We start from the raw sequence: 25593 nt of genomic DNA, 5'->3' as shown, positions 1-25593 counted from the left end.
ATTGTCTAGATTATACTCATGTAAATATACCAGACCAAAGATTTTTACTCAACTGAACATTAAGACGACTCTCATTTCCCTTTCTACATTTCTAAACCAACCAGTGGGGAACTCCTCAGCTCTTCAGGTACAGTACATTTTTCTTGTGCATTTCCAAATTAAATGGACAACTGACAGGCTTTGGTTCCTGCACGGTTTCTGTACTGTGACCTGTGATGTATTCTCCTCTACTTGCTGTTCTTTTATCAGTCCTAGAAGCTTTGGGGACCTTGTCACAAGACTGGTTAATTATTCATTACCTTTAACGCCTTCCCCTCTGAAGACAGACATACACCTTTCCTTCAAAGCACACACATTTGAATACTCAACTAAAGATATGCACACGAGCACACAGACAGAATGTACCTCACAGAGCTTCACTTTGTTTGTCATCTCAAACAGCCAGTGCTGTTTAATTAACCTCATCAGGAGACACAGGGGTACGTGATTCCACACTGTTGCTTTCAGCTTGGCTTTAACCATCACCAAAACTGGGCTACATTTATTAGACAAGCACAAGCGCAAAAACGAAGCCAACGTTTAAAATGAGGAACATCAGGGCCAAAAAAGGATATTTTTACCATTATAAACCTTATTTTTAAAGTGTCCTTAAAATCAACCCTGAAACTGCGAAAACAATTACAATTTGGGCATCTGTTTCTAGCCAATCCTAGCCGTATGGGGTGTGACTAAAGGAGAAGGAGGATGGGCAAACAAAGCTTTAGTTTGCTACGGTGGCTCATTTGAGCAATGTACTCATCAGGGAGGTCAAAGGGGTCAGATAGATAAGACAAATAATCAAATAAGCACTGACAGTCAAATCAGCTACTATATTTGGTTCCAAACACCAGACAACAAGGTGTCCACTACTGAACGCATCTGTACTGCCACTGATTGAAGACATGAATGAAGTTGTGGGACACAAGTGGAACACAAACTCCCAGATCAGTCTTAGATGCTGACGAAGCCATCACAGAGACGCCATAAGGTCTCTTGAAATAGTGCAACAGATTGAGCTAATCATCAACTCGGAGATAATCTTTGCGCATCAACACAGACAAGTGTAACAATACAATAATTCTCAAATCATTATATTGTAAAGCTCCACGGGGATCCTGTCCAAGGTTTCCTCTAAAGGTGTGTTTATTTATTATTTATATACGATTGGCAGAGAGAGAGAGCTGCAGGTTTAACTGGACTCGTAAATTTGAACAGATTTTCACAAGTGAACCTTTCGCACGCTGGCTTCCTTGTACCCTCTCATGACATCTCATTTCTCAGTTATAAACGCCACTCTCAACATTTCTGTCACCGAAAACCAGAAGAATCTTTTCATTTTAAATCTGTACTTGTGACAGAGTGGGTGTGGGTGTGCATGCAAGCCTCGAAGGGGCTGAGAATGATCTAAACATTTGGTACAGAGTTGGTACATCGCCACGAATAATGATGGCAAATTTGTTTTTGTTTTTTCTTGCATGGGGGACCCTGTATTTGGAATCAGAATTGAAAATTGAGACAATGATATAAATCAAGGAATCATTTATGTAGACTAACATAGTTTAGCTTCAATTGAGAGACAAAAACAACCAAGAATTGATCGGTCACAAATAAGTATAATACAAAGCTATATTTTAGTTCTGTTTTTGGGTATCGTTTTCTTGAATCCTGCTGAACCCTTGAACGGTTTAGCCAAGACGCTCACTGTGTCGTGTTAAGCTATCACTTTGGCTCCGTTTATCACCACCTCCTGACACAGAGAGTCTTCCACACTCCGGGAACACAAAACCAACTAAATATGGAAGAAAACCAATGGCCAATGCTCATTATTCCCACACTACAACAGAGAAGAATGCTAATGTCCTATATGAGGAGAGCTGATGATTAACACACAGGAGAAAGGAGGACAGAGGTGGTCACAGCTAATGAAGCCCAGACAGCATACACGTTCTCCACTCGGCTCAGTACGGCCCACTCAGATCAGGAAGGTAGTTCTGAGCAGCTGAGAAGGGCTAAAATTGAGGTGCATATGCTTGATGGATACACGATACTCAATCTGTGAAACGAACTTGAAAACGTCAGATAATGGGCTTACAGAGAGCTATTCAAAAGGAAGGTGGAATCTCACTAGCAATCACATCTTGCACTGCTGTTTTTCCATCTTTGCTTCCCCAAGGTCCTTCTGTTTCTAAAGGACAGAACGACGGCTGCTCCGTTTAGCGATATCTACATTGCAGTATAATCGAGTTATAGGAAGCCTGGTACCAGTTCAGTTGTTTCCAATGGTAAAATATAGATGTGATGCACTGTCAGGTACTGGTCAAAAACAGGCCAAGTCACATCAGAGCTGAGGGGTGAGAGTGGAGGAGAGGGCCACCAGTGAAGAGAAAAATAACATTCCCACACCACTCAACTGCTGCACAATCTTTACTTGCAAGATCCCAACTTTCCATCAATAAAACAACAAAAAGCTTTGACAGTGTATAGAGCTACATCTCAAGGTGTTGCAGGCTATTTAATATATTTTAAATTGGAAGTTTTAAAATTACTGTTGTAATTCAACTTTAAATGCAGTAATCCAATGTACTGAAATCCTTGATTTTTTTCCTAGCCATGAGATGAGCCCAGTAAGTCTGCTCACGTGTCCTGTTCACGTGTCCCGCGTGTCCCTCTTCTCCTCTCCACGACACGTCAAAGCTCATTTATCCCCCTCATACCCACCAGCTACAGTAATAACTCACTCTGCCTAACCGTCACCTGAAGCAGGATATCGGCCTGTATCAGCCACATCTGTCACACCTAGCTTTTACGAAGGACTAAACATCCTCTTCACAGGACTCGTACGCACAAATGTAGCAGGTGTGCAACAGAATTTTTTACAATCATTCTTCACGTTGTGAAACAGCCATGAAACAGAAACCAAACGGATGTTTGGAAACATGGCCTCTTGCATGTCAATCTCAGATTCCGTTATGAGTTTGGAGACGATCATCGAGCTCTGAATACATGCTGAAATGATTTTCAGGCCCATATCCTACATGAGACCATTAATACTCACACCAGCTTGAAGCATCTTGAGCTGTGAAGCTGTCTACACCAGGGTTTTCAATCCCAGGTCCGGTCCTATTGGCTTTGTGCTCGTTCTCGGCTCGTCTCAACCCTTGCTCACTTGATCCAGCTCATGAAGGGCGGGATAATTAACAGATGAGCTGGATCTGGTGTTAGTGGGACACTGTACAGGGACGTGGGGTCCCGCGACTGGAGTTGACCACTGGGCCATAGACCGTCTTAGGTGCTCATGAGGATTAAGAGATCTGCTGGATAATGAACCCTCAGACCTGGGAACAAAGGCCTGTCAGTATAAGGAAAGGAAGCCCAGAGACTGAAGGTGCTGGGTCAAATCTGATGTTTGTTCAGATAATCCCCTAATAAACAATTACGCAGCACTCAAATGAAAAGAAGACCGCCTGCAGCATGACTCTCCATGTGTACTACTTACACAGGTAAACCTTGACACACGGGGCACGTTTTAGACCAAACTCTACGCCCATATGCCAGGCTTAATTTCAATCCCTGACAAACTTCAGGCAGAGCTTGGTTGCAGTCAAAAAAGCAAACGCTACATTTCACAATAAAATAGCGGGGGGACTCGGGCGCTAAAAGCATCGCGGCACACCGAGACGTCTGAAATCCGAGTTGAGTAGCGAATTTTGAGGATCCAGCCTGACGGCAGTGAAGTGAGTCACTTACTTCCCCCTCCAGGAGTGTTTGGTGGTGTAGAAACAGGCCAAGTCTTTGTTGTCTTTGAGGACGTTCATCTTCTGACAGGGCCTGCAACAGGAGAACGGCGTCAGAGTCCATTAACAAAGCAGAGAGGCATACGAGCGGAACTTGATCTCCAGTAAACACATTCTCGTAACTGGGAGATGCATCGGGAAGGAAAGAATGAACGTCTAACGCATGGACACAGAACCAGTCAGTGGTGATCGGTAAGCGTGAGGCTAATGTTCGTTCAGACAGCTACAGTTCACCTTCGTCATAATAAATATTAAAATTCATATTATTGTTTGATGCAAGCAGTGGACCAGTGTACTTAATTGTGCTTAGATAATTTACAAGTTACATGCATACCTAATATACATTACATAACCAGCTCAGAGCTTTCATTAGAAAGATGCGGTTCAATGCAATTGTAAGGCACTGTGCTTCTGTGTTAGAGGTATCGGGCTGAATCATGACACTCGGCACCTGAAGTGCCAGCGCAGAAATACAGAGTGTAGGGTTTCCCCAAGCTCCAACATACACCATTCAACTCCTGAACGACCTGGCAACGACCTTATAACACAGAATCAGTCGAGAAAAAATAAATAAATCAAACCCCACAGAGCTGTGGGATGCCTTTAACGCCTGGGTGAACAACGCCTGATAAGAAGACAAGTTCTTCAGTCTGCTAAATACTGTTTTTGTTTAAATACAGGTTGTCCAACAACCGGGAAGAGATAAACAACAGTTAAGACTGGGAAACGAAGGAAGTCAAGACAAATGGGAGTAGATCACACTCACGGTTCCCACGAAAGGAATCACCAATTTCCATGCAGTGACATGGTCTGGTTACAGTAACCAATCAGGGAGGTTCTCTACAAGGTGGTCTTCAGTTACTTTGCGTATATGCACAGGAGGTGATACAGAGCTAAGCAAAGGGAGGAGGTTAGAGAGGCACTTGAACGGCAGACACTGTACACAACATATACATGGTCCTCAACACACAACATGTACATGGTCCTCAACACACAACATGTACATGGCCCTCAACACACAACATGTACATGGCCCTCAACACACAACATGTACATGGCCCTCAACACACAACATGTACATGGCCCTCAACACACAACATGTACATGGCCCTCAACACACAACATGTACATGGCCCTCAACACACAACATGTACAAGGCTCTCAACTAGGGATGCACCGAAATGAAAATTCTTAGCCGAAACCGAAAACCGAAAATGAGGAAACCAAGGCCGAAAGCCGAAAACCGAAACACCGAAATACATAAAGCACTTTGAGTTACATGTATGTATGAAAGGTGCTATACAAATAAAGATTATTATTATTATTATTATTATGCCAATTATTAGTAACATTGGATTTATGGCTAACCTCACTAAAATCAAGGCATTGCTATTCAAAGAATAAATCAACTACAAAATTTGATTTGTATATATTTATTTAGCACTGACATTACAGTAATGCATATTATAAAATAAAATTAGTGGTGGGCCGTTAACGGCGATACCGCTGACAACGGCCGACCACTAATTAAATTAAACTCGCTTGCAGACCGTTTTTATCTGAGAGGATAAATATATGTATTTTATACGAGTTAAATTTAGTTATAACTGACTGGCCTGAAAGATAAATATAAATTCTCTCATAAAAACCTGACGTGAGTTGCAACAACATTAAACAGCTCAGGTAAACACACTTCTGAGAAATGTCGTCTGCTCGGCAAAACATAACGGGGCTCAATGTGCTCTATTAGCCTACGAAATCCCTACGACAGAGAACGGCTGATCGTCTAAGGCAACGAGTTCCATAATTTTTGGTGTAATGTCTTTTGCCTTGGCGCCATCACTGGAAAACTTTTTTGCTAGCTTTATCCAAATAAGCGCGTGCAGGTGGCGATTTTTGCTTGCGTCATCACAGCACATTGTTTCGGCCGTGTTGTTTCGGTGATGAAAGTATTTCGGCCGAAAACCGAAAATGCAAATTTAAGCCATTTCGGCCGAAAATTTTCGGTGGCCGAATTTTCGGTGCATCCCTACTCTCAACACACTTTATACCGGTTTCTCAGCTCAGGCTTGGAAAGCTAAGCAGCACCTCCTCCATTACACGGTTAGCCTGAAGATTAGAGGCTCTGTGTCTTCTCACACTGACAGGAGGTTCTTACACACATGTAGTGTCAGTACATGCGGTCTATGCAGCTAGTTTGTGCGTTCACAGCGGCATCAGTGGAAGTCCAATTTCATGTTCTTACTGTTCACCCAGTAGACATTTTGAACTGAGGGAGTCTCTGTACTTTACTGGACTGACAGTTCTGTAGAATCAGTCTATGTGCTATGAAAAAAAAGAAATAAAAAATGAAAAGGCAAACCATCTTATACTAGTCAAAATCCAGATATTACTGGAAAAAATACTGAAATCATTTCAAAAACAGACCAAAGATGCTGACCCATCTGGATCCAACGCTACGATTCTTAGAACCCTAATAAGAGGAGAGAGAGAAAATGAACGAGGGAGTGCAGGTCAGACAGAGATAGAAACTCATGTCCGGCGTAAGGCCTGAGGACACAGATGCCTCCGTCAGCGTTCTCCATCTGTACTGGGAGAGTCTCCATCCTTCCTTCCTCCACCTCTGCTGCTGCCTGAGGCTAAAACGCTGACGCAGCAGCCCAACAACCCCGGGCGTGCGAGTACTCAAACACAGCAAACTCCCTCGCCACCATCCGAGCTGATCATTTACGGCTCGACGCTAACGCCGGGCGTGACGGTGGAGCGCTTTTGTACGTGATAGAGCATTTCTCTGCCTGAGAAAAAGCTGAATAAGAGGTAGACCCCAAACGCCCAAGCTGATGCTGTCTAATGGCTACACTTTTCGTAGTACATTCAAGCAGAGAAACCCCACTTAAGCACACTCTCCTAATCAATCTACAGTTAACCTATTCACTCAGCTGAGCCATGTAGATAAGTAATCACCAGCTCGCTACCCATTGTGACTTTAACCATTAAAAAGATATAAAAATTAGTTTAATGTGTTACTGAGCAGACTGAAATGCCTACATACATACAGAAGCTACATAACTACATGAAATACCCATGTGACACACAAGAGAGTCTGACTAGAAACCCAGGCCTTACGGAGTCCTATCAGCAAACAGGAAGATTTCACACTAGACTCAGTCAAGCTATAGGACCCAACAGGGCTAAACAGCTCCAGACCTTTTGACCTCAGCGATCACAAGACCGGTTATGGCCATTCTGACTCACTTTACTATTATGGGCAGAGATTCATTAGAGGCATCATCTAAGCTTTCCATTCATATCACAGCCAGTCTAGTGCTCTGACACATTCTAGTAGGCCAGTGCCACAACTCAGCATTGCATATCAATAAAAAAATTTACCCACAGCATGCAAATGAATAGTAAATAAAATTGCTGTTGCCCAGAGACTAGGGGAAGCCCTTCTGAGTGGGGCGACTCTCAAGGTTCCTAAGAGTTCTTCCTCATGAATGTTCAGGGGGTTCTGGGTTGCCAGCATGGCCCTCTGATTGCTCTTTAGGGATCTAGAGGTAATTTAAAAATAATTTTAAAATAGATGCATTAAAAATGAAAACCTTGAAATTTAAAAGTGAGTGAAAGTGAAACTGCACATCGACACACGAATAAAAACCATTAGGCCAAAATAAATTGTCTCAATAAAAAGTGCCTGCATCCTTCTGGAACAAAATGGGTCTCCTATGCACTGTTTTGACTTTTTGCTGTTTATTTGGTTGTGTCCTTGTTCTTTCCCCCCAAAAAGAGGTAAGGAGAACTGTTCCTGAACCAGTTCTGTAAAGGTCTAGGGATACACCAGCTAGAAGAACTGTTCCTGAACCAGTTCTGTGAAGATCTAGGGGATACACCAGCTAGGAAAACTGTTCCTGAACCAGTTCTGTGAAGGTCTAGGGGATACACTAGAACAGATAACTGTTCCTGAACCAGTTCTGTGAAGGTCTAGGGGATACACCAGCTAGGAGAACTGTTCCTGAACCAGTCCTGTGAAGGTCTAGGCCCTAGACTCTAGGGGATACACCAGCTAGGAGAACTGTTCCTGAACCAGTCCTGTGAAGGTCTAGGCCCTAGACTCTAGGGGATACACCAGCTAGGAGAACTGTTCCTAAACCAGTTCTGTGAAGGTCTAGGGGATACACCAGCTAGGAGAACTGTTCCTGAACCAGTCCTGTGACGGTCTAGGCCCTAGACTCTAGGGGATACACCAGCTAGGCAGGTAAACAAGGATTTCAGGAGGTGGTCACATGACCATACTTCCCAGCTCTCAGTACGGATCAATATGGGCTGCATTATAAAGTGCAACTACAAGCAGACCCAGGGACAGAGAACCATGCGCACACACACACACACACACACACACACACACAGAGATGACTGAAAACACACTCAACTCGGTTGAAAACACACTGTCCTCAGTTGCAGCACAAAAATTCTCCACCCATTACTGTTAGTTTGGTGATTGTGTGTACATGTTGCACACTTATCTGACAGTGTGTCTAAATAATGGATATGAAGGTTTCAGAAGTGTAAAACTAGAGGACAGCCTAACCTGCCAGATAACTGACTACATCACCAGGATGGTTAAACCCCACATACCACTGCAGACGGCAGTCACGTGACCAAGACACGGCTCGTAGACTCGGAACCAAAACTAAAACTCAACTCCTGGTGGTTACCAGCCTTGTGAAATAACGCGTTTCTAATGAAACCTGTGGGCTGCCAAAAAAACACACACGTACATACATTATCTACAGTCCCACTGTTAATGTTATTAATATAACCGACTCGGAGCGAGACAACGCACAAAACGTCCAGTGACGTCCCTCAAGTCGAGCCGTCTTCACACCTAAACGGACCAACCGTGTAACAAACACCACATAAAATGTCTCTAGACAGAAATATCTTCATAAACAGTGCTCAGGTGCGGTGTCTAGCGGGTCAGCCGGGAGGTTTCGCCCGTGACAGGACGGCGGTGCCCGGCTAGCCCCGCAAGCTAACAGGCTAACAGCCTCACAAACCTCACAAACCTGCCGAGGAACACTGGAGTGGGTGCAACGTTTTATTTTTTTACCTGATTCTTTTCGATATCAGATGCGACTCGTTTTCGTCCCTTTAACCCCCGCCCTGCAGATAAACGCGTAAACGGTTTTTTTTTTTTGCCCTTTTCCTCCTAAAGTGTGATGCTTAGCCTTGGCGACTGCGCTTCCCTCAGAAAGAAAACTCAGGACGCCGCCATGTTCGTTTTTTTGGGGACAAAGTGGAGGTGTGCGCATGCGCGGGAGCCTGCTTGTCATGAGGCTGTCAGCTGGTGGACTAGACAGGAAGGACGCATGCGCACAATCGTTAGAGTTAAAAACAACGCGCCCGGGGTTAAAGTTGTTTTATTTCCTTCACGTATGTGAATTAGAGAAGACTGCGTAAAATGTGCTGATGTTCATGCATGGTGGCGTGTGTGTGACAGCACAGAACAAGAACTGAGCCTGTCATAAGAATCCCAAACTCTTGGTAATACAGTGTATCATGATTTTAGGCTAGATTCTTGTAATGACGGTTGGGACTATTCAAGATATACACTAATGCTATCACAAAAGAGTAATTACATTTTTTTCCAGAATTGATTGTCACGAATGTATTCTTGACCAAAAAACAGAAATAAATACATTGAACTAAATAAAATAATTATGTAAATGAACAAATAGTAAAACGATACATTGCTTCTGCAAAATTTCAAAATCATATTTCATGATAGTTTTTTTTTTCAGATGAATATATAATAAAAATTATGTCAGTGCCATTCAGTAAGTTCCCTCTAGGATGAATAAAGTATCTATCTATGTATCTTAATGTAAATGATTAAGATTCCCCTGCACTCAGACATGTGGAGTCTTGATTAAATTACGCATACTTTGTAATCAGTTGTTTGTCCATGTGTGTGTAAATCTGTGATGTACCGTGGACCCTTAGCTGAGTTAGCATATCGTTGACTTTTTATCGTTTAAGTTTAAACAATCAATCAAACTGTTCAGTTGCTGTGTCAGTAAAGCTTGTCTGAACATTGTGAATTTCACCTTGTGTGAAGGCACTGGGCATCTTCTGCAGTACCTGAAGATGTTCTTTGCTTTATGCACTCAGCGTTGAAATTACCTTCAGGATGACAACATCTTATATAATTCACTTCTGTTGCTTCTTGGTATAGGTTATTACTTTTAGGCAATTTGGACACGTTTATGTTCTTTCATTGCCCCCTAGTGGTGTAATGTCGCAGGATGTTAAGGAGGTTTTGCTCCAACTTGTGAAATTTTCATTGTTGATAGTTACTGACCAACAGCGGCCAGAGAACTCAAGGAACTCAAAAATCAATAGTCAGTATCAATATTCTAAGCACACAGGTACAATAAACAAATTTAAGGGTCTGAACAGGTGAAACAGTCTCACTCACACAAATTGGCCCTTAAACTCCAGTCATTACACACATGGCTATGTTCTTACACACACACACACACACACACACACACACACACACACTTGTCTTATTCAGTCCTAATGAAATCATATGAGTTTGGTCAATTAATTAATAATCATCTGAACTGTCAATTGAATCTTGGTGTCAAATAACATACATTAATAAAGGAAACCTTTACAATCTAGGACAAAACACTTTTCTCTTATTGAAACTATTTAAACAGAAGAGATGAATGGATCTTATAACATTTTTCATGAAATATAAAAACTAGTTTCTCATATTCTTTCACATAACTAATTATTTTTATTCTATCATTGTTGTGAACATGATCCTTAGGCTGCCATATGTATTAAATCTTTTACAGAGAACCCTGTCCAAACCACTCCGATCTCCATCCCTACTACCCTGACAACACACTTGGAGTAACACGGGTCATCCTAACAAAAAGTCCTGGAAACTAAGTAGTATCACTCACCGCAACTGCAGGTAGAAGGGAAACATCTTGCTGAACGTGGTTTGCAGACATGAAGAAACAGCGTGGACAGACATGAGGAGGTGGTCACGTTATAAAGCATCTGATCTAAGGGCCCAACATGTGCTGCCTGTTAGCTTTATTGAGTTAGAGTGCTACTACATGGAAAGCTCGGGGTTTCATGCTTTTATTGGCTGCCTCTGTGGCACAAAACAAAATGGACATTGACCACAAATTTGGCTTCAGTCACAGACATGAACAGACCGTAACTGTATGATCTATTATTTAGTAAAGATTAAGTCTGAAAAGGAATCAGTGTGGCATTTTTGTGTTATGTAGAGGAACTGTGCTCCTGTCATAAGACCTTTAAGAAGAAAGCAACCAAATATGTTCCAAAGTAGTAATGTTTTTCCAGAATTTGTTTGGGTGACTGGTTTGAGCTTATATATATTTTTTCTTTCAAATAAAAAATCTGCACTCCTAAAGTATTTCTGAGTAAGTGAGAAGAAAATGTGTTTATGTGTTTATAAATGTGTTTATATATATTTATATCCATAGAACAAACATAACATCTATAACATTACATAATAGTTATTGTGACATAATTAATAGGCTTCAGGAGGACATAGCAACCTATCAAAATGAAAGGTAAAAAAGCAACCAGATCAATCTATAGTTGACTAAGGAGCTAACGTGGACGCTCTCTAGTTTGCGCCCCTGAACTATATGATGTGTATACAGCGCCATCTACCGTTCATCTCACGTTCCCTCCCTCTACCTGGTTGCTAACGCAGTGACGCTATTCCGTTTCCAAGCGCAACTCAAACATAGCAACGTTGGAGTCGAGATAACCAGCAAGCTAATTTGGGTTTTTACTGAAATACTGGGGGAATAAAATCTCGGTTTGTCGCTTCAGTGCCTGTCTGGGTCATTTGCCGTTTTACACTCTGATATCTTATTTCCCTTCTGATCTAAACAGGAATATCCATTTTTTTAAATCTTGATACGATGGTAAGTAACAGATTAGCTGGCTGGTTAAGTTTGCGGACGTCTCCTCGACTGGTTAGCTTGACAGCTAGTTAGCAACGGCTAAGCTAGGCTAGGTGTCGCGCGAGAGGAGCGCGCGGAAGATAAACGACCCCACAGCGCTAGTTAGCAGCTAGCTAACGGCGCAACATCAGCTAGCCGGCTAGTTAGCTCGCCTGGGTAAAGAACCTGAGGCGGCAGTTAACATAACAGGATGCTATGTAGGCCAGCTACTAGTTCACCAGCCTAGCTGAGCTGCTGGCTATATTAATTAATGACTCACCACAGTGGTCAGCACTGGTGTTAGTGCAAGTGTTCAGTGTTTTTAACAGTGTTTTGTGTTTTTGTTAAAAACTCATAGAGTCCAATAGTTTGTAGTAAGTCACAGATATAGACCATCGTGTTTTGTTACAAGCCGCTGAAATTTCAACTTGTAATCTCATGATTATGTATGAAGACAACTTGTCCTTTCTCTCTCTACTCTCTCTATACTTCACTACTTTATTGTACAGGCTTGTGTGAGCTAATCAAACACGTATTTAAAGCGGCTCCCTTTAGATTACCAAGAATAATGTCCTCCCAAAGTTGAAACACACCAGATTAGGTGTGTCTTTTTAACAGATGGGAGCGCTGTTAATCTGTTTTGTTTTGGTAACTGACAACAGGGTCCTCCAGACCCCCCCCGGTTTTTATATATTATCATTTAAGAATCATCCACATCAGCCGATACCTAGCTGGAGGTGTATGTGCTCTGAGAGTGTTTTTCCTTTCTAAAAACATCCTTGTGCTCCCCAGGCTGACTTTGAGTTCAATGAGCATCACCAGAATGAGGTGATAAACTACATGCGCTTTGCTCGCTCCAAAAGACTTCTGAGACTCAAGACCATTGACTCCTGCTTCCAGGACTTGAAAGACAGCAGGTAAGATGCCATAGATCTCCATCCCAGTGTATTTCATTTAACATAGTTACCACGCCACCCTCCCCTCCACCTATTACTCCCATTCCCCCTTTTTTCCAAGAATATTTCCTCCTCCTGTTTCATATTTCCTCTCTCACCTCTCCCAACCTCAAACACACCCCCAGGCTGGTGGAGGAGACCTTCACCGTGGACGAGGTGGGTGACATGCTGGAGGGTCTGCGGGTGGTGGTGCGGGGTGAGGTGGAGACGGAGCTCATCAACACGGCACACACCAATGTGCTGCTGCTACGCCAGCTCTTCTCCCAGGCTGAGAAGTTCTACCTGAGGCTGCAGACGGACATCTCCGAGCTGGAGAATCGGTGGGTGCTGCTGAAGCATGTCCTGAAAGCTTTATGATTCATGATTCGTGTCGTTCTTACGTCTATTTGTGCTGCGCCTGCACAACGTAAGCTTACAATTTAAATACCATTTTACAAAACACCCATAGTGTAATATCATTAGAACGACACGTTAATGAAGCATTTGAAGAAAATGTAAGTGATGCACGTGTTGTCTCTGAGTTGAAAAAGGTACAAGGCCATTGCTATTGATATCCACCGACTTCTCAACCCCCTGCCTTCATCACATGACCCTTTTTAAAGTGTGTGAGGTAAATCCCTTGCTAGCATTTCAGAAACTCTCACTAGCTTTGACCGGGTCATGAAGCCATGGCCCCACTCCATTCAAAGAAAGCCACTTCCTTCCGACATCTAAGGGCGCACGTTGTGCTGTGAGCCGAAACCGCACGGTTCCGTTGCACTCGCCATGCTTATGAGCACAGGCTTGACATTTGTGGATCATACTCGACAAAGATCTCATCTGCACTACCAGGCCTCATGATTTTGGATACACCGTGATGAGTATTTCTTATGACAGGATGAAGTTGATTCTAAAAAAGCATATTTTTTTTCATATTAAACATCTATTAACAATTTGCACTGAGGCTTTATTAAAGGAATATTCCAGCATTTTTTAATCGAATGTCTATGTACAGCATCTGTAGAGCACGTTCACTCTAAACATGCTTAACAATATCTGTCTTTCCCATCAGCTGCTCATGTTCTTTGACATAAGACACTCGTGACTAAGAAAAGCATCCAATAAAACTGGATGTGCTTACTGTGTTCATTAAAGTATTCGTTTTAGTCACTTTTCATATTATTAAGTTTAATGTCATTTGTTATGTATACAATAAAAGTTGCTCTGTTTAGTTACTCTCATGTAAAGACGTGCTGTCTAACGTTGTGTGTTGTAAGCTGAGATTAAATATTAGGCAGATCGTATCTAAATTATGTCAAAAACAGACATATTATTTTCTGCTGCAGTGTACATTACCTTATACAGTATGTAGTTGTTTGGTAAGTAATTAGTAGGTATAAGAATAGTCTACCCTTTGTAACAGTGGGAAGCATTTATTTAATGAACACCTCCCATTTCATGTTGTCTTTACACAAACGTTTAATGTAGTTTGTGTACATGCTTCTAACGTAACCGTGGTTTCCATGACCAAGTCCTACTCGGGCTGAATTCAGAAAGAGCTGTGAAAGATGTAAACAGAGATCAGAGAAAGTCAAGCAGCAAACAACCATAAGGTTGTGTGTGCAAGCGCGGGTGTGTGTATGTGGCCAGTGGTCTTTTCCAACAGCCTTGGAACCTGCTTCTTGGTGTGGCTTACCCAAATGTGCACACACAAGGAAAACGCCCTTGTGTGTGAGCCCCATGCACTACTCCTCTATCAAACCACATTCAAAGAACAGTGCGGTGAAGAGCTCTGCTTACCCTCAAGTTCTTCAGTGTTAAACTGTTTGTCAGGAGGTGTTCTGTATACGTTAAAACGTATAACTGTTGCATCTCTCTCCACGTACGGTGGGAAGGAGCAGGTGTATCGACACTGTGGACACAGAAGCGTCGGTGTAAACAACCAGTTTAGTGTCCGTTCTTTGATCTTTTTAGCTTGTGACACACTTTGAATAATATATAAAGAATGTAAAAGCATAATCTTGCTTTTTACAAATCTTATTTTCTAACTGAGATGTTTTCAACCATCATGGTGGGTGTTGCATGCTCTCCCTCATTTGTCTGCCCTTCCTCTTTGACCTTTGCCCTCCCTCCGTCATGTCTCACTATCCCAGAGAACTGCTGGAACAGGTAGCAGAGTTTGAAAAGACTGATTTCAAAACCAACAGTAAGGTGGGTGTTGTATATCATCTTCAGACTCACAGTGCACACACTGAATGGCCACTCTGATGGAAATCCCTGCCTTGTCATGATTGGAGATTCAGTGTATGTAAATAAGACAAATGACCCTACGTACTGTAACGTAGCTGTGTTAACAATTGTAAAGCGCCTTGGGTATCTAGATAAGGCGCTATATAAATTGAAACATTCATTCATTCATTCATTCATTGCAGCATAAAGTCATGTGAGCAGATTGTCTGTGAATCAGATTTGGTGTGATGAGGTTGAATGAGCTGTTCTTCAGAGAATGTCAGTATTTCCATCTAATTATTATGTCAGGACTTCCATCTAATTAGCAACAACTGTACAAAGCTATCCTGTCCACACTGGGCCAAGATTCCTGCAGTGTGATTTGATTATCCAGTAGAATTTACACCACAGTGAATTCCAGCAGTTCTGAAGTCCAGCTAAGGTTCAACACAGTTCTAGATGGGTGTCAGTAATACACTGGTCATACAGTGTATATTCTGGAGTATGAAGTCAAACCAGATGTCACTGTCCTGATTCCTGTAGCTCACCTGGTAGAACAGGTAGATGCTGGTGGTTATGGCACCAAGGTTATGGCTTCAAATCCCAGCATGCACACATGCTTCCATTCCGATTAAACACATTAGCCGCTTTGGATACGAGCATCTGCCAAATTATGTTTAAAAACCCCAACTTGTCAAGTGTTACATCAACTCAATCACAGGTTATGGTATTTTAGGCTCAACCCGTCAGGTCTAAAACACCCTACCTGTGATCACATTGTTGTAACACATGGCCTCTCTTGGTTCATATGTTACAATGCCAAACGTAGTATGATAAAACACACCAGTGCTCAATGTATACGTTAATTTGTTAGTAACAGAACTCACAGTGAACTCTTCTTCTGCCAGGCAGTGTAGTTGGCTAAGAAGAGCAAAGATTAGTCTGTTCAATTAGTCTATTCATTAATACAGAATGGTGTCCTTGTGAGCCAGTCATAGGTGTTGATATTTCAGTGATTTAACAAGGGCTTCAAACATCACCCAGCCAGTCAGATCTTAAAACTGGAATCAGCAGTTTATTTTTAGTATTCTATTACAAAGCAAAAAGTGAAAAGTTTCTGTTGATATGTTGACAGGAGAAGAAAAGTAAGAACGGATGTTTGTGTAGAGGCTGATAAGAATATTCACAGGGCTGATTTGGTGATGTTCAGTTTCTTCACTTTCTGGCCACAGGTTCATGTGTTAATGTGGTTAATGTATGACACTTTGAGACACAAACTCTTCACACGACATGCTTGAACACTCCAGCATGAACAGGCTAAGAGGTTCGAGTCAGAGATGCTACATGCACTGCTTTTTGCAGCTAAAAGACATTTTGTGCAAATGTGTGAAACTAGTAATGACGGTACAACCGTGTTTATGGAAAACTGTGGTGAAGATTTGAGGTGGGGGGTTTGGGTGTTTTGTGTTTGCCTGTTTGGTTTGTTAAGGGCAGGATGCATAATTTCTAGTCATTAAAAGACTTTAAGATAACCTCTCATGGTATTTTAGGTAAATCAGGAATCCAATAAACCTAAGTTAGCCCCACTGAATGAGGGAGGAGTGTCTGAACTACTCAACAAGGTAAACCAGCCTTAACATACAAATAATTGGTATATAATATTATATAACAAACATGCCAACACATTATTTTACTTTAGATTAACACTGTAGTTAAGTGGATTAGTTCTGTAAGCGTTTCAAGTCACTGGTCCTATACATAAACCATGTACTAAAGATGGCCCTTGTTGTTTTTGTTTACCAGGAGATTTCCAGACTACACGAGGAGAATGAGAAACTGAGAACTAGGCTGCGGACGCTGGAGAGCCAGGTGAGGAGACTAACGATGGTGATTGTGTAAGCCAGACATGTCCTAACCCTGGAGCCGTAGTAGAGCTGTGCTTGTCTTGTAAATGCAGGATCTTGCCGCGAGTTCACTCTTCTGTCTGAGCCATTTAACCATCCTTGTCATGTAGCGGTGTTTAACATCTTCGGTACGTACTATGCTGTAGGCCATGAGTGCTCTAGATGAGAAGTCCAAGGCTGAACGTGCCCTGAAGGAACTGCAGAAGAAGCAAGGAGATCAGCAGGTACGGTCCCCTCGCAGAAGATCTGATCTGAACCGTGACGGCCCACACCAGCCCAAATGAACCACGTTTACCTTCAGTAGCCCCGTAATGATCCAGTGGGCTTTAAATGTCACTGTTGATATGTGTAACTCCTGAATTGATATGCAAGGTTGTTAGTATAAGGTTGTTGACCTCCACAATGTTTTAGCTGGTGATTTACTTTTCTTTACCGTTCAATATGAACTGCGCAGTTGTGCAATGTTAAGCACTTTACGCGTGTCTCATTAGGTACAGAAGCTAAGAGTTTTGAAGAACGTCTATGGACATCTCGCAAGCCTTGCAGAACGTAGCCAGCGTGACTAAACGCCACACTCCCGCCGCTCTCTTTCAGTCTGCGCTGCGGGCTCAGCAGATCTCCAGCCTGGAGGAGACGGTTGCGACCATGCAGGCAGACTTTGAGAAGTCCCTGAGCGCCAACGCCGCCTCCCAGAAGGAGCTGCAGGAGGGCCTGGTGTCGGCCAAGCACGAACAGCTGCGTGTTCAGGAGCAGCTCTCCCTCGCCGAGAAGGTACCGACCTCCGAGGCCAGCCCGCTTGGCTAATGCAGAGGCAGCCGTGTAAGACAATAAGGACGATTCTAAGTGAGCTTAATTTACTGGTGATGTCTCATTTGAGTCGTATGCTTATCGGCAGTGGTGGACGAAGTACAGCAATTATGTACTTGAGTAAAAGTACAGTTACATTGCATTGAATATTACTCAAGTAAAAGTAAAAGTATTCACCTCAATTTTTTACTTGAGTAGAAGTACAAAAGTATCTGCCTTCAAAAATACTTAAGTATTAAAAGTAAAAGTAAAAACTTTTTTTTCTTAGCGTCATATCAAAACCCCTAGGCCTACTCGATCAACAAGTGAACAACGAAACAGTGCCTTACATTTGCCTAGCAAACACAAAATACTCAAAACTATATTATATTTAAGTACGACCAAGTGCTTTTGAAGCAACAACACAAAAAGCATTCATTCAAGTTTCATTATTTTATTTTTCATTCATTTCGCTTGTCATAAAACTAATAACAAATAACAAACACCATCACAACTGATGAAAATCAATAAAAACACAACTGATAAATCATTCACTATAAACATTACATTTGATGAAGCATTACCTAAGTTTTGAAGAGGCGATACAGTAGGCCTATATGAAGAGGTTATACGTTGTCCACCACATGGCGGGATAGGGAAGCTTAGCACATAGAACTAGAACTGTGTGCAGCCCAACCAACTGAACTCATAATATTAAACTTGGCCAAATAATTAATAATTATTATTATACCACAGTTAGTTCCGACCCTACAATGTGATTGGCTGAGAGGCGATCTAGGAGTGCCAATATTACACGTTATAGCACTGTAACCGAAACTCTCCATGTATTACTCCGCCACATACAGGTAACCTAGCAACGCAGCAGCGTTTACAGGCCAAACAGCGCAACTACAAACAAGCAGCAACATTATCAAAATGAATTACAGGGAGTTCGTTAAATATATTGGCTTCGAAAGCATTTGTTTCAATCTGAAACTGGAGGATGAAGCTATAAATGACCAGCCTGATTCCTCCAATGAGCCAAGGTTTGTCACGCTTACAAACAATGATTTGGATGGGCTGGAAATGCAGAGAAACGAAGTTAATACCGTAAAACAAACGTCCTGGGCTCTTAATGTATTTACATCCTGGTTAAAGAGCAACGACATTGCAGTCGATTTTAGTATTATCAACACAAATGAAATGAATCAGCTTTTACGACGTTTTTATGGATCCGTCAGAAACGTGAAGGGAGACTTATATAGCATCAGCAGCGTCGTTGGTTTAAGAGCTGGACTGAACAGATACCTGAACGAACCTCCAATCAGCAGTGGATGGACAATAATTGTTGTACTTTATTTTTAATAAATACAACTTAATCAACAGTTGTTTTTGTGTATATTTACCTCTATAATATTTATTGGGTAAGGCTGTTCCAGTGTTGTTTAAGTTTAGCAGCGAGCCATTGAATGGAACTATTTTAACTGGCGGAGTGTTTTTAACCAAACAGGTCGTATTTTCTCGTCCTCATTAACTCAAAATCTTTCAATAAACAGCGATAATTGAACTGTGGTATAATCACAATACACTCGAGGTTCGTGCTATAACGGGTAATATTGGCACTGTGCTGATCTACGGCACTCGGCCTACGACCGCAGCGCCAATATTACACGTTATAGCACGAACCTCGAGTGTATTATTGCTTAAATAATTAATATAATAATAATAATTTTAATAATTTTGCTACGCTTCGCTCATATTTGCTTGCCTTCGCCTCCCTCATAGGAATGAATTGCGAAGTTCGCTTCGCTTGGCCAAATTCGCGTGTATGTGTCCCCGGCTTTAACGTTTGATGTGGGAGTCTCCTGTGTTAAACTGGTGCTTAGCATCTCCACAGATTGCAATTTGGGTACTAGCACATTGCTTTGAATAAAAGCATCTGTTAAAAGTTGTGTATTTCAATGTGATATAATTAACCAGGGTATATAAACCATAAACCACCCTGTTGGTAGTACTCATCTAATGGCGAACTTACCTCGATGTGTTTTTTCAAGTTTGACGGCGAGTTAATAAATGATGACCGTGATGTGTTCTTCGGAATGCAGAGGAGACACTTGAAGGAATACGAATCATTTTTCTTTTCGAGGTATTAAAACAATTCGGCTAAATAAGTCCAGGGGTGTTGGGGAAAGCCATCTGTTGCAGCCGTGTCAGATCCTCAGCCAATTAGCGTACAAATCTTAATCTCTTACTGAGCGCTGATTGGTTATAGTCTTTTATTAAGCGTTGATTTAAAAATAGAAAAGGAACGAGATGTTTCTGTAAATGTAACGAAGTGAAAAGTAAAAAGTTTCGCTTTGAAATGTAGTGAAGTAAAAGTATAAGGTCTTACCAAATAAAAGTACTTGAGTAAAGTACAGATACATGGAAATGTTACTTAAGTACAGTAACGAATTACATTTACTTCGTTACTGTCCACCACTGCTTATCGGCATAAAATAATTACAATAGTCTTTATTTATAAGGCACATTTTCATTTTCGGTCCAAAATCCCAAGATGGTAAAGAGGAAAGAGGATTTGAAATAGATTAAAAGGATAGCATTACTACAGATGATGAAACTGAATAAAATGTCAAATAAAATACTGTGCCTAAGCAAGCAGAGTTTTTGGGGGATTTCTGTATTCTCTGGAGCACTGTTCAGGAGTTTAGGGGGTATATAAGAAAAATATCTTCTTCTAATAGAGTTGCATGTGATCTTTGGGATTATTAGTAGGCCTACCTGAGGTGAGGGTTCAGAGTGCTCTCTAATCCTTGAAGAGATCAGAAAGATATAGGCTAGGCTTTAAGGGCTTTCAGTGTCATAAACACGACTTTGTAGTCGATGCAGAAGTTAACATATGACCCCAGTGTGCCCTGGCAATGTCCAGTGTGTGATAATTAAGCATACAGCTCATCTTTCAAGCCCCAATCCAATCTTTTCTACTTAAGGGCATCCATGTACTGCTGATGGGCTAGACTTCTGTCTAGATGTTCAGGTCTGTCACTGAACTCTCCTACTGTGTGCACACATAATCTAATGTATGAAACCAGCTTCTCCTATGTGTGCTTGTGTTATTCAGGAGCTGGAAAAAAAGTTTCAGCAGACTGCTGCATATCGTAACATGAAGGAGATCCTTGGGAAGAAGAATGACCAGATTAAGGAACTTAGGAAAAGACTACAGAGGTTAGAGGTCCTGAGTGATGGTGTGTGTGTGTGTGTGTGTGTGTGTGTGTGTGTGTGTGTGTGTGTGTGTGTGTGTGTGTGTGTGTGTGTGTGTGTGTATTGTACAAAGAATGTGAAGTGTGAAGACTATCATATTTTAGTTTATTTAATCAGCCAATGACAGCCAATGAATCAGCCAATGTGTTTGAAGAGCAAAAGAAAGGAATTGAAAATGTGTGCGATATTAATAGTTTTGCCAGATGGATAATATAATGAGTGAGACATTTTCTATTGCAACACGTTTCTCCAAACCATAATATTGACTCCCTATTAAGCCTCCCTGTAGTGTTCTCACCATGATAAATGTTTGTGTTGTTTTTGACTGTTCAGATGAGCCTCTTAGAGGAAACCAAGACAGGATTAGCTCAGCCTGCTAGAAGGAAGTCTGTAGCAGGAAGGGAGAGGCAGTTCACACACTTCATTTGGGCTTTCAAAAAATAGTTCTGGTTCGGTTTTGAACACTGGAGCAATCACTGAAATTACGCTGATCTTACATCACGGTCCCTAATACATTCTCAGCATCTTACAATTATACTGTAGGTCATTAGAAGGATATTAAGAAGTAGCCTAATTAGATATTTTTTTATAACCAGAAATATATGCCGGGTGAGTCATCAGTGGTTTAAGCATTTGCCCAAGTCTCATAAATGGGCACTTCCTCTTATGTCCTCTGCCTTCTTTCTCAAGGGGCCCGGTGGGGTTCGTACCAGGGATTGTGCTCTCATTCCACTGGTATACTCTTCAAACGGTTCCTCCATGATTCCTTGTGCAGTGTCTCTCCTTGGGTGCATATATTGACCATGAATGAATGAGGCTGGGCTCCGATGGTCTTACGACATGCCCTGGTGTTAAGGTCCCCTAAATAATGGACCTGGGTTATGGCAGCTGAATCAATCAATCAATCAAAGTTTATTTGTATAGCGCTTTTCACAACACATGTTGTCACAAAGCGCCTTACAGGATTTAAAAGGTTAACAATACTACGGGTCCAGAACCCTAATGAGCAAGCCAAGGGCGACAGTGGCGAGGAAAAACTCCCTAAGATAGTGGGGAATAGGAAGAAACCTCGGGAGAACCAAGACTCAAAAGGGAACCCATCCTCCATTGGGCGGCCCGTTAACACACAGATTACACAAAATACAGACAAATACACAAGTCACACACAAATCACACAATCAGACTAAGTAAAGGTAAAAATGAAAGTTCTGGGTTATGATATTGTCACTGTAAATGTCTGTTGATGAACGCCAGGCTTTCATTCCGTGTCGGAGCAGCGATGCTGGTATTGTAGGCTCCGACTGCAATGTTACTCTCCAGGTGAACCTCGGAGAAAAGATACGAGATGTAGTAAATATGTAACAGATTAATCAAAGGCCAAACTAAACAGATGAGTCTTTAATCGAGTTTTAAACATTGAGACTGTGTCTGAGTCCCGAATAGAGGCAGGAAGATTATTCCACAATTGTGGAGCTTTAAAAGAAAAGGCTCTTCCACCTGCTGTGATCTTTTTGATCCTAGGAACAGTTAATAACCCTGCGTCCTGCGAGCGAAGTGAACGCGCTGGGTTATATTGTTCAATAAGTTCACTAAGATAGTCTGGAGCTGAATGTCCCCCATACCACTACATCTTCCCCATTGGCATATACTGTTGAGACTAAGCAAGATGGGACCATAGCCTTCATGCCAAGAGTGTGCAATCATTTTGGTGCAGTTGGAACCAGGGTTCATCAGACCAAACAAATTGTTTTCATTTGTTAGTCATTCAGTACTTCAGTGCTTGTGTATCTCTTAGAAACACAAAGTAAACATTTTGGTGATGTGTCCTGTGTTCTAGTCGATTCGTAGGCCATTTTCACAGAGCATAGCAGCTGCACGATTTGGGTGATGATCAAACCCGCCCTCCTGGTGCCCTTGATCTTGAATTTCTTAAGGAAATGCTTGAAACTCATTTTCTGTATTCTGTTTGTATGCTAAGGAAGTGGAGTTACTGATGCATGCACCTGCTTCTTTGTATGCAAATAATGTTTCTGGTTTCCCAGGCCCTGATTTAAATGTCTAAAAATGTGCAAATTTAATAACAACCACAAAAAATGACCAAAAATGAACTGATGTACTAACATTTTCTATAGATGATCATGAAATGAGCAAAATGAAACCTTTGTCTGTCTTCGGTTAGTGATGAACTCAAGATAATGGATCGCGTCTTTCAAATGAGTAAAATAACGTTTATTTTTGTGGGTTAGTACATAAAACGATGCGGTTTGGTAATCACGTCTCAGACATGGAGTACATCATGGGTCACTACTCTCTAATATGTCTTCTTTGGCCAGTGTCATTAGGAAGAATAACATTGTTTCACTGTTAACCCAGACCATACCGATCTCCCAGTCTAACCTGTGCTTGCTTTAAAATGTATCTTCCTACACGTTGCTATATTGCAGGATTACTCTAAGCCCACTCTACTTCCACATCTGATCAGCAGCTCTTGGTTGAAGCTCAAAGGGGACGTAACGTCGTCAGCTGTAGCACTAAGGCTATATAACAGCCCATTAGATATCTGATCTGCACCCTCTGTTGCTGCTTTTAAATCAAGATAGTGATGGTGAAACGGGTAGTGATGGTAAGATAGACGAGCTTTGATCTCGTGCATGGAGTGAAGGTCAAACAGGATATTTTCTGAAAGCAGCTTTCTAGCGCAAAACATTCTGGCTACAAAACTATTATGTAAAAGGCTATAGGTATATTACATTTTGCCTCCATGTGTCATATATGGTTTTGAATTAAACATCAGTTGACATTTGTATATACACACTGAATGACACCTACCATTTCACAATTCCATGTGGAAATTAGACCCCAGAATGCAGCAAAAAATCAGGTGAGGACATTTTCCATAGATCAGTCTCAGTGTGAATCCACATTAGATGGATCTGAATGACTCAGGGGATCTGAATGACTATGATCTTTGTTAGACTAGTCAGAGTCAATATTTCAAAAAGCCGCCAACCTTTTAGAGTATTCTGGTATTGAGGATATGCTGTGAATGGTGTGAGCACGGAAAAACACCCAGCAAACTGGGATCCTGTAGATATAACGGACTCGATGAAAGGGGTCAGAGGAAGATGTCCAGAATCACTCTGATGAACAGGCAGTGAACAATTGAGCAAATTGCATATAATGCTAGTGAACCCAGCTAATAAGAATACATTGCACATTATTCCTTAGCATGGATGGATGGATGAATTTGGCACAAGCAGTATGACTCTATGAGCCTTTCCTGTCAGGTGTCAACAGTTCCGGCTGGTGAATGAGGAGTAATGGTGTAGGAGTTTTCAAGCTAACTATCAAGTTGAAAGAGGTGTGCTCAAGCAGGGAAGGATACAGATTAAGTGTTTGGGCCCCTAAGTACTGGAATCTTAGGTTTTAATATCTCTACTGGTTTGTTTGTCTTCCTTTCCTTACAGATATGAGACTGATGAGTGAAATACAGTGCCTACACTACACAAAGGAGGAAATTTTATGGACACAGGAGAACTACGGTTCTTTCCTTTATGCCATACACAAGAAGGCATGGGACCAAAGACTGAATCACAAGCAGGACAAAATGGGACTGTTAGTATAGAATTTCAGCTACTTTTAAGTTCCTCTTCAGAAAGAACTACCCTTCAGAATAAGGCTTTAAACCTCGTACCTGATGTAATGTTTTTAGAGCCTTTAACAGTATTGCTTAGTTGCATCTGAGTATTTTGTAGTTCTTACTGCTTGAGATTCTTGAGATGTGTGTGGCGTACTGTCTATAATAATCCTATGAGTGCACCACCATATGTACTGAATGACTATGTTCGGTTCAGACAATGCGGCTCTGACCAAAGCTTTGCTTTGATCTGTTGTACAGAGGAATCTATTTCTTTCATTGGTCAGTTATCAATTATTGTCAATTATTGTGTCTTAATGTTATCATCTGTCCAGTCCTCCATTTTGTATTTGGAGGTTTTTTTTTTTTTTTGGAAATTTATGAAATTTTCCATTCTTCCACTATTCAAGCCTCATGTTGTAACGTTTCATCAATATCAATATTTCAAAACCAGAAATTATATGTTTTCCATTCCATAGCAGACCAACTAGAATGTCCATACTAGAAAAATTAAAACATGGAAAAAAAACACTATGAAAAAATATTGCACACCTGGGTGGTAGCACGAGTATATTTCAGAGTATGCTTGCCTTAGATCTGCACAATAAATCACTTATTAATTATTGTCAGAATATTGACTTCTGCCGTGTTGAGATATTACTGCCACAATATTGGCAAAATACTCAAATATGTACTGTAACTGAACATAATTACAAATTTGAAAGGTTTTCATTGTTTCACCATGAGTCTTCTTTGGGTGTTCTGGCAATGAACAAAGACATATGATGTCACAATTGTAAGTACTTTATAAGTAAAATATAACACAGACCGATAATTAACATGTCACATTAGGTGACGAGTGTAAAGTATATTTTATCAGTACTGTCCAGACCTTACTTACAATGTATTTTGACAGTAACCATTGGCAGACTGATGCTAGATTTATACTTTGTCAAAAATGACATAATTGTGGCAGAAATTGTGGCTACTCTTGTCTTCTTCTTT

At 41.4% G+C, this 25593-nt stretch overlaps 2 protein-coding genes across 4 annotated transcripts in view; one reads left to right on the top strand and one right to left on the bottom strand.

Annotated features, from left to right (window-relative positions):
* dnajc13 (DnaJ heat shock protein family (Hsp40) member C13) overlaps nucleotides 1-9129 on the bottom strand; it is a 43297-nt gene extending 34168 nt beyond the window's left edge. For all 3 annotated transcript variants that reach the window (XR_013132394.1, XM_077012600.1, XM_077012601.1), the window contains exons 1-2: nucleotides 8944-9129; nucleotides 3787-3867 (exon numbers count right to left, since the gene is read on the bottom strand). Coding sequence is in view for 2 of the 3 variants with exons in the window: in XM_077012600.1 (XP_076868715.1) it covers nucleotides 3787-3854 (68 nt within the window). In the remaining variant the exon portion in view is untranslated. The remainder of the gene's footprint in view (nucleotides 1-3786; nucleotides 3868-8943) is intronic.
* A 2462-nt stretch (nucleotides 9130-11591) lies between these two features.
* lztfl1 (leucine zipper transcription factor-like 1) lies at nucleotides 11592-25220 on the top strand. The gene is made up of 10 exons (XM_077012599.1): nucleotides 11592-11818; nucleotides 12629-12753; nucleotides 12918-13112; nucleotides 14925-14982; nucleotides 16551-16622; nucleotides 16804-16869; nucleotides 17051-17128; nucleotides 17499-17675; nucleotides 20812-20915; nucleotides 24419-25220. The coding sequence occupies exons 1-10, from the start codon at nucleotides 11816-11818 to the stop codon at nucleotides 24435-24437; spliced, it is 897 nt and encodes a 298-aa protein (XP_076868714.1). The 5' UTR covers nucleotides 11592-11815; the 3' UTR covers nucleotides 24438-25220.
* Nucleotides 25221-25593: the final 373 nt, after the last annotated feature.

Source organism: Brachyhypopomus gauderio, chromosome 7 (assembly GCF_052324685.1).
Source record: "Brachyhypopomus gauderio isolate BG-103 chromosome 7, BGAUD_0.2, whole genome shotgun sequence".
Classification (NCBI taxonomy): Eukaryota; Metazoa; Chordata; class Actinopteri; order Gymnotiformes; family Hypopomidae; genus Brachyhypopomus; species Brachyhypopomus gauderio.
The sequence above is the reverse complement of the archived record's forward strand: the minus strand, read 5'-3'. Positions and strand labels throughout refer to the sequence as shown.

Bases quoted from the DNA above. Each gene is read 5' to 3' on its own strand.
- lztfl1 (XM_077012599.1), top strand. The intron at 12,754-12,917 runs GTAAGATGCCAT...ACACACCCCCAG, and splicing joins CAGGACTTGAAAGACAGCAG to GCTGGTGGAGGAGACCTTCA. The intron at 17,129-17,498 runs GTACGGTCCCCT...GCTCTCTTTCAG, and splicing joins AGAAGCAAGGAGATCAGCAG to TCTGCGCTGCGGGCTCAGCA.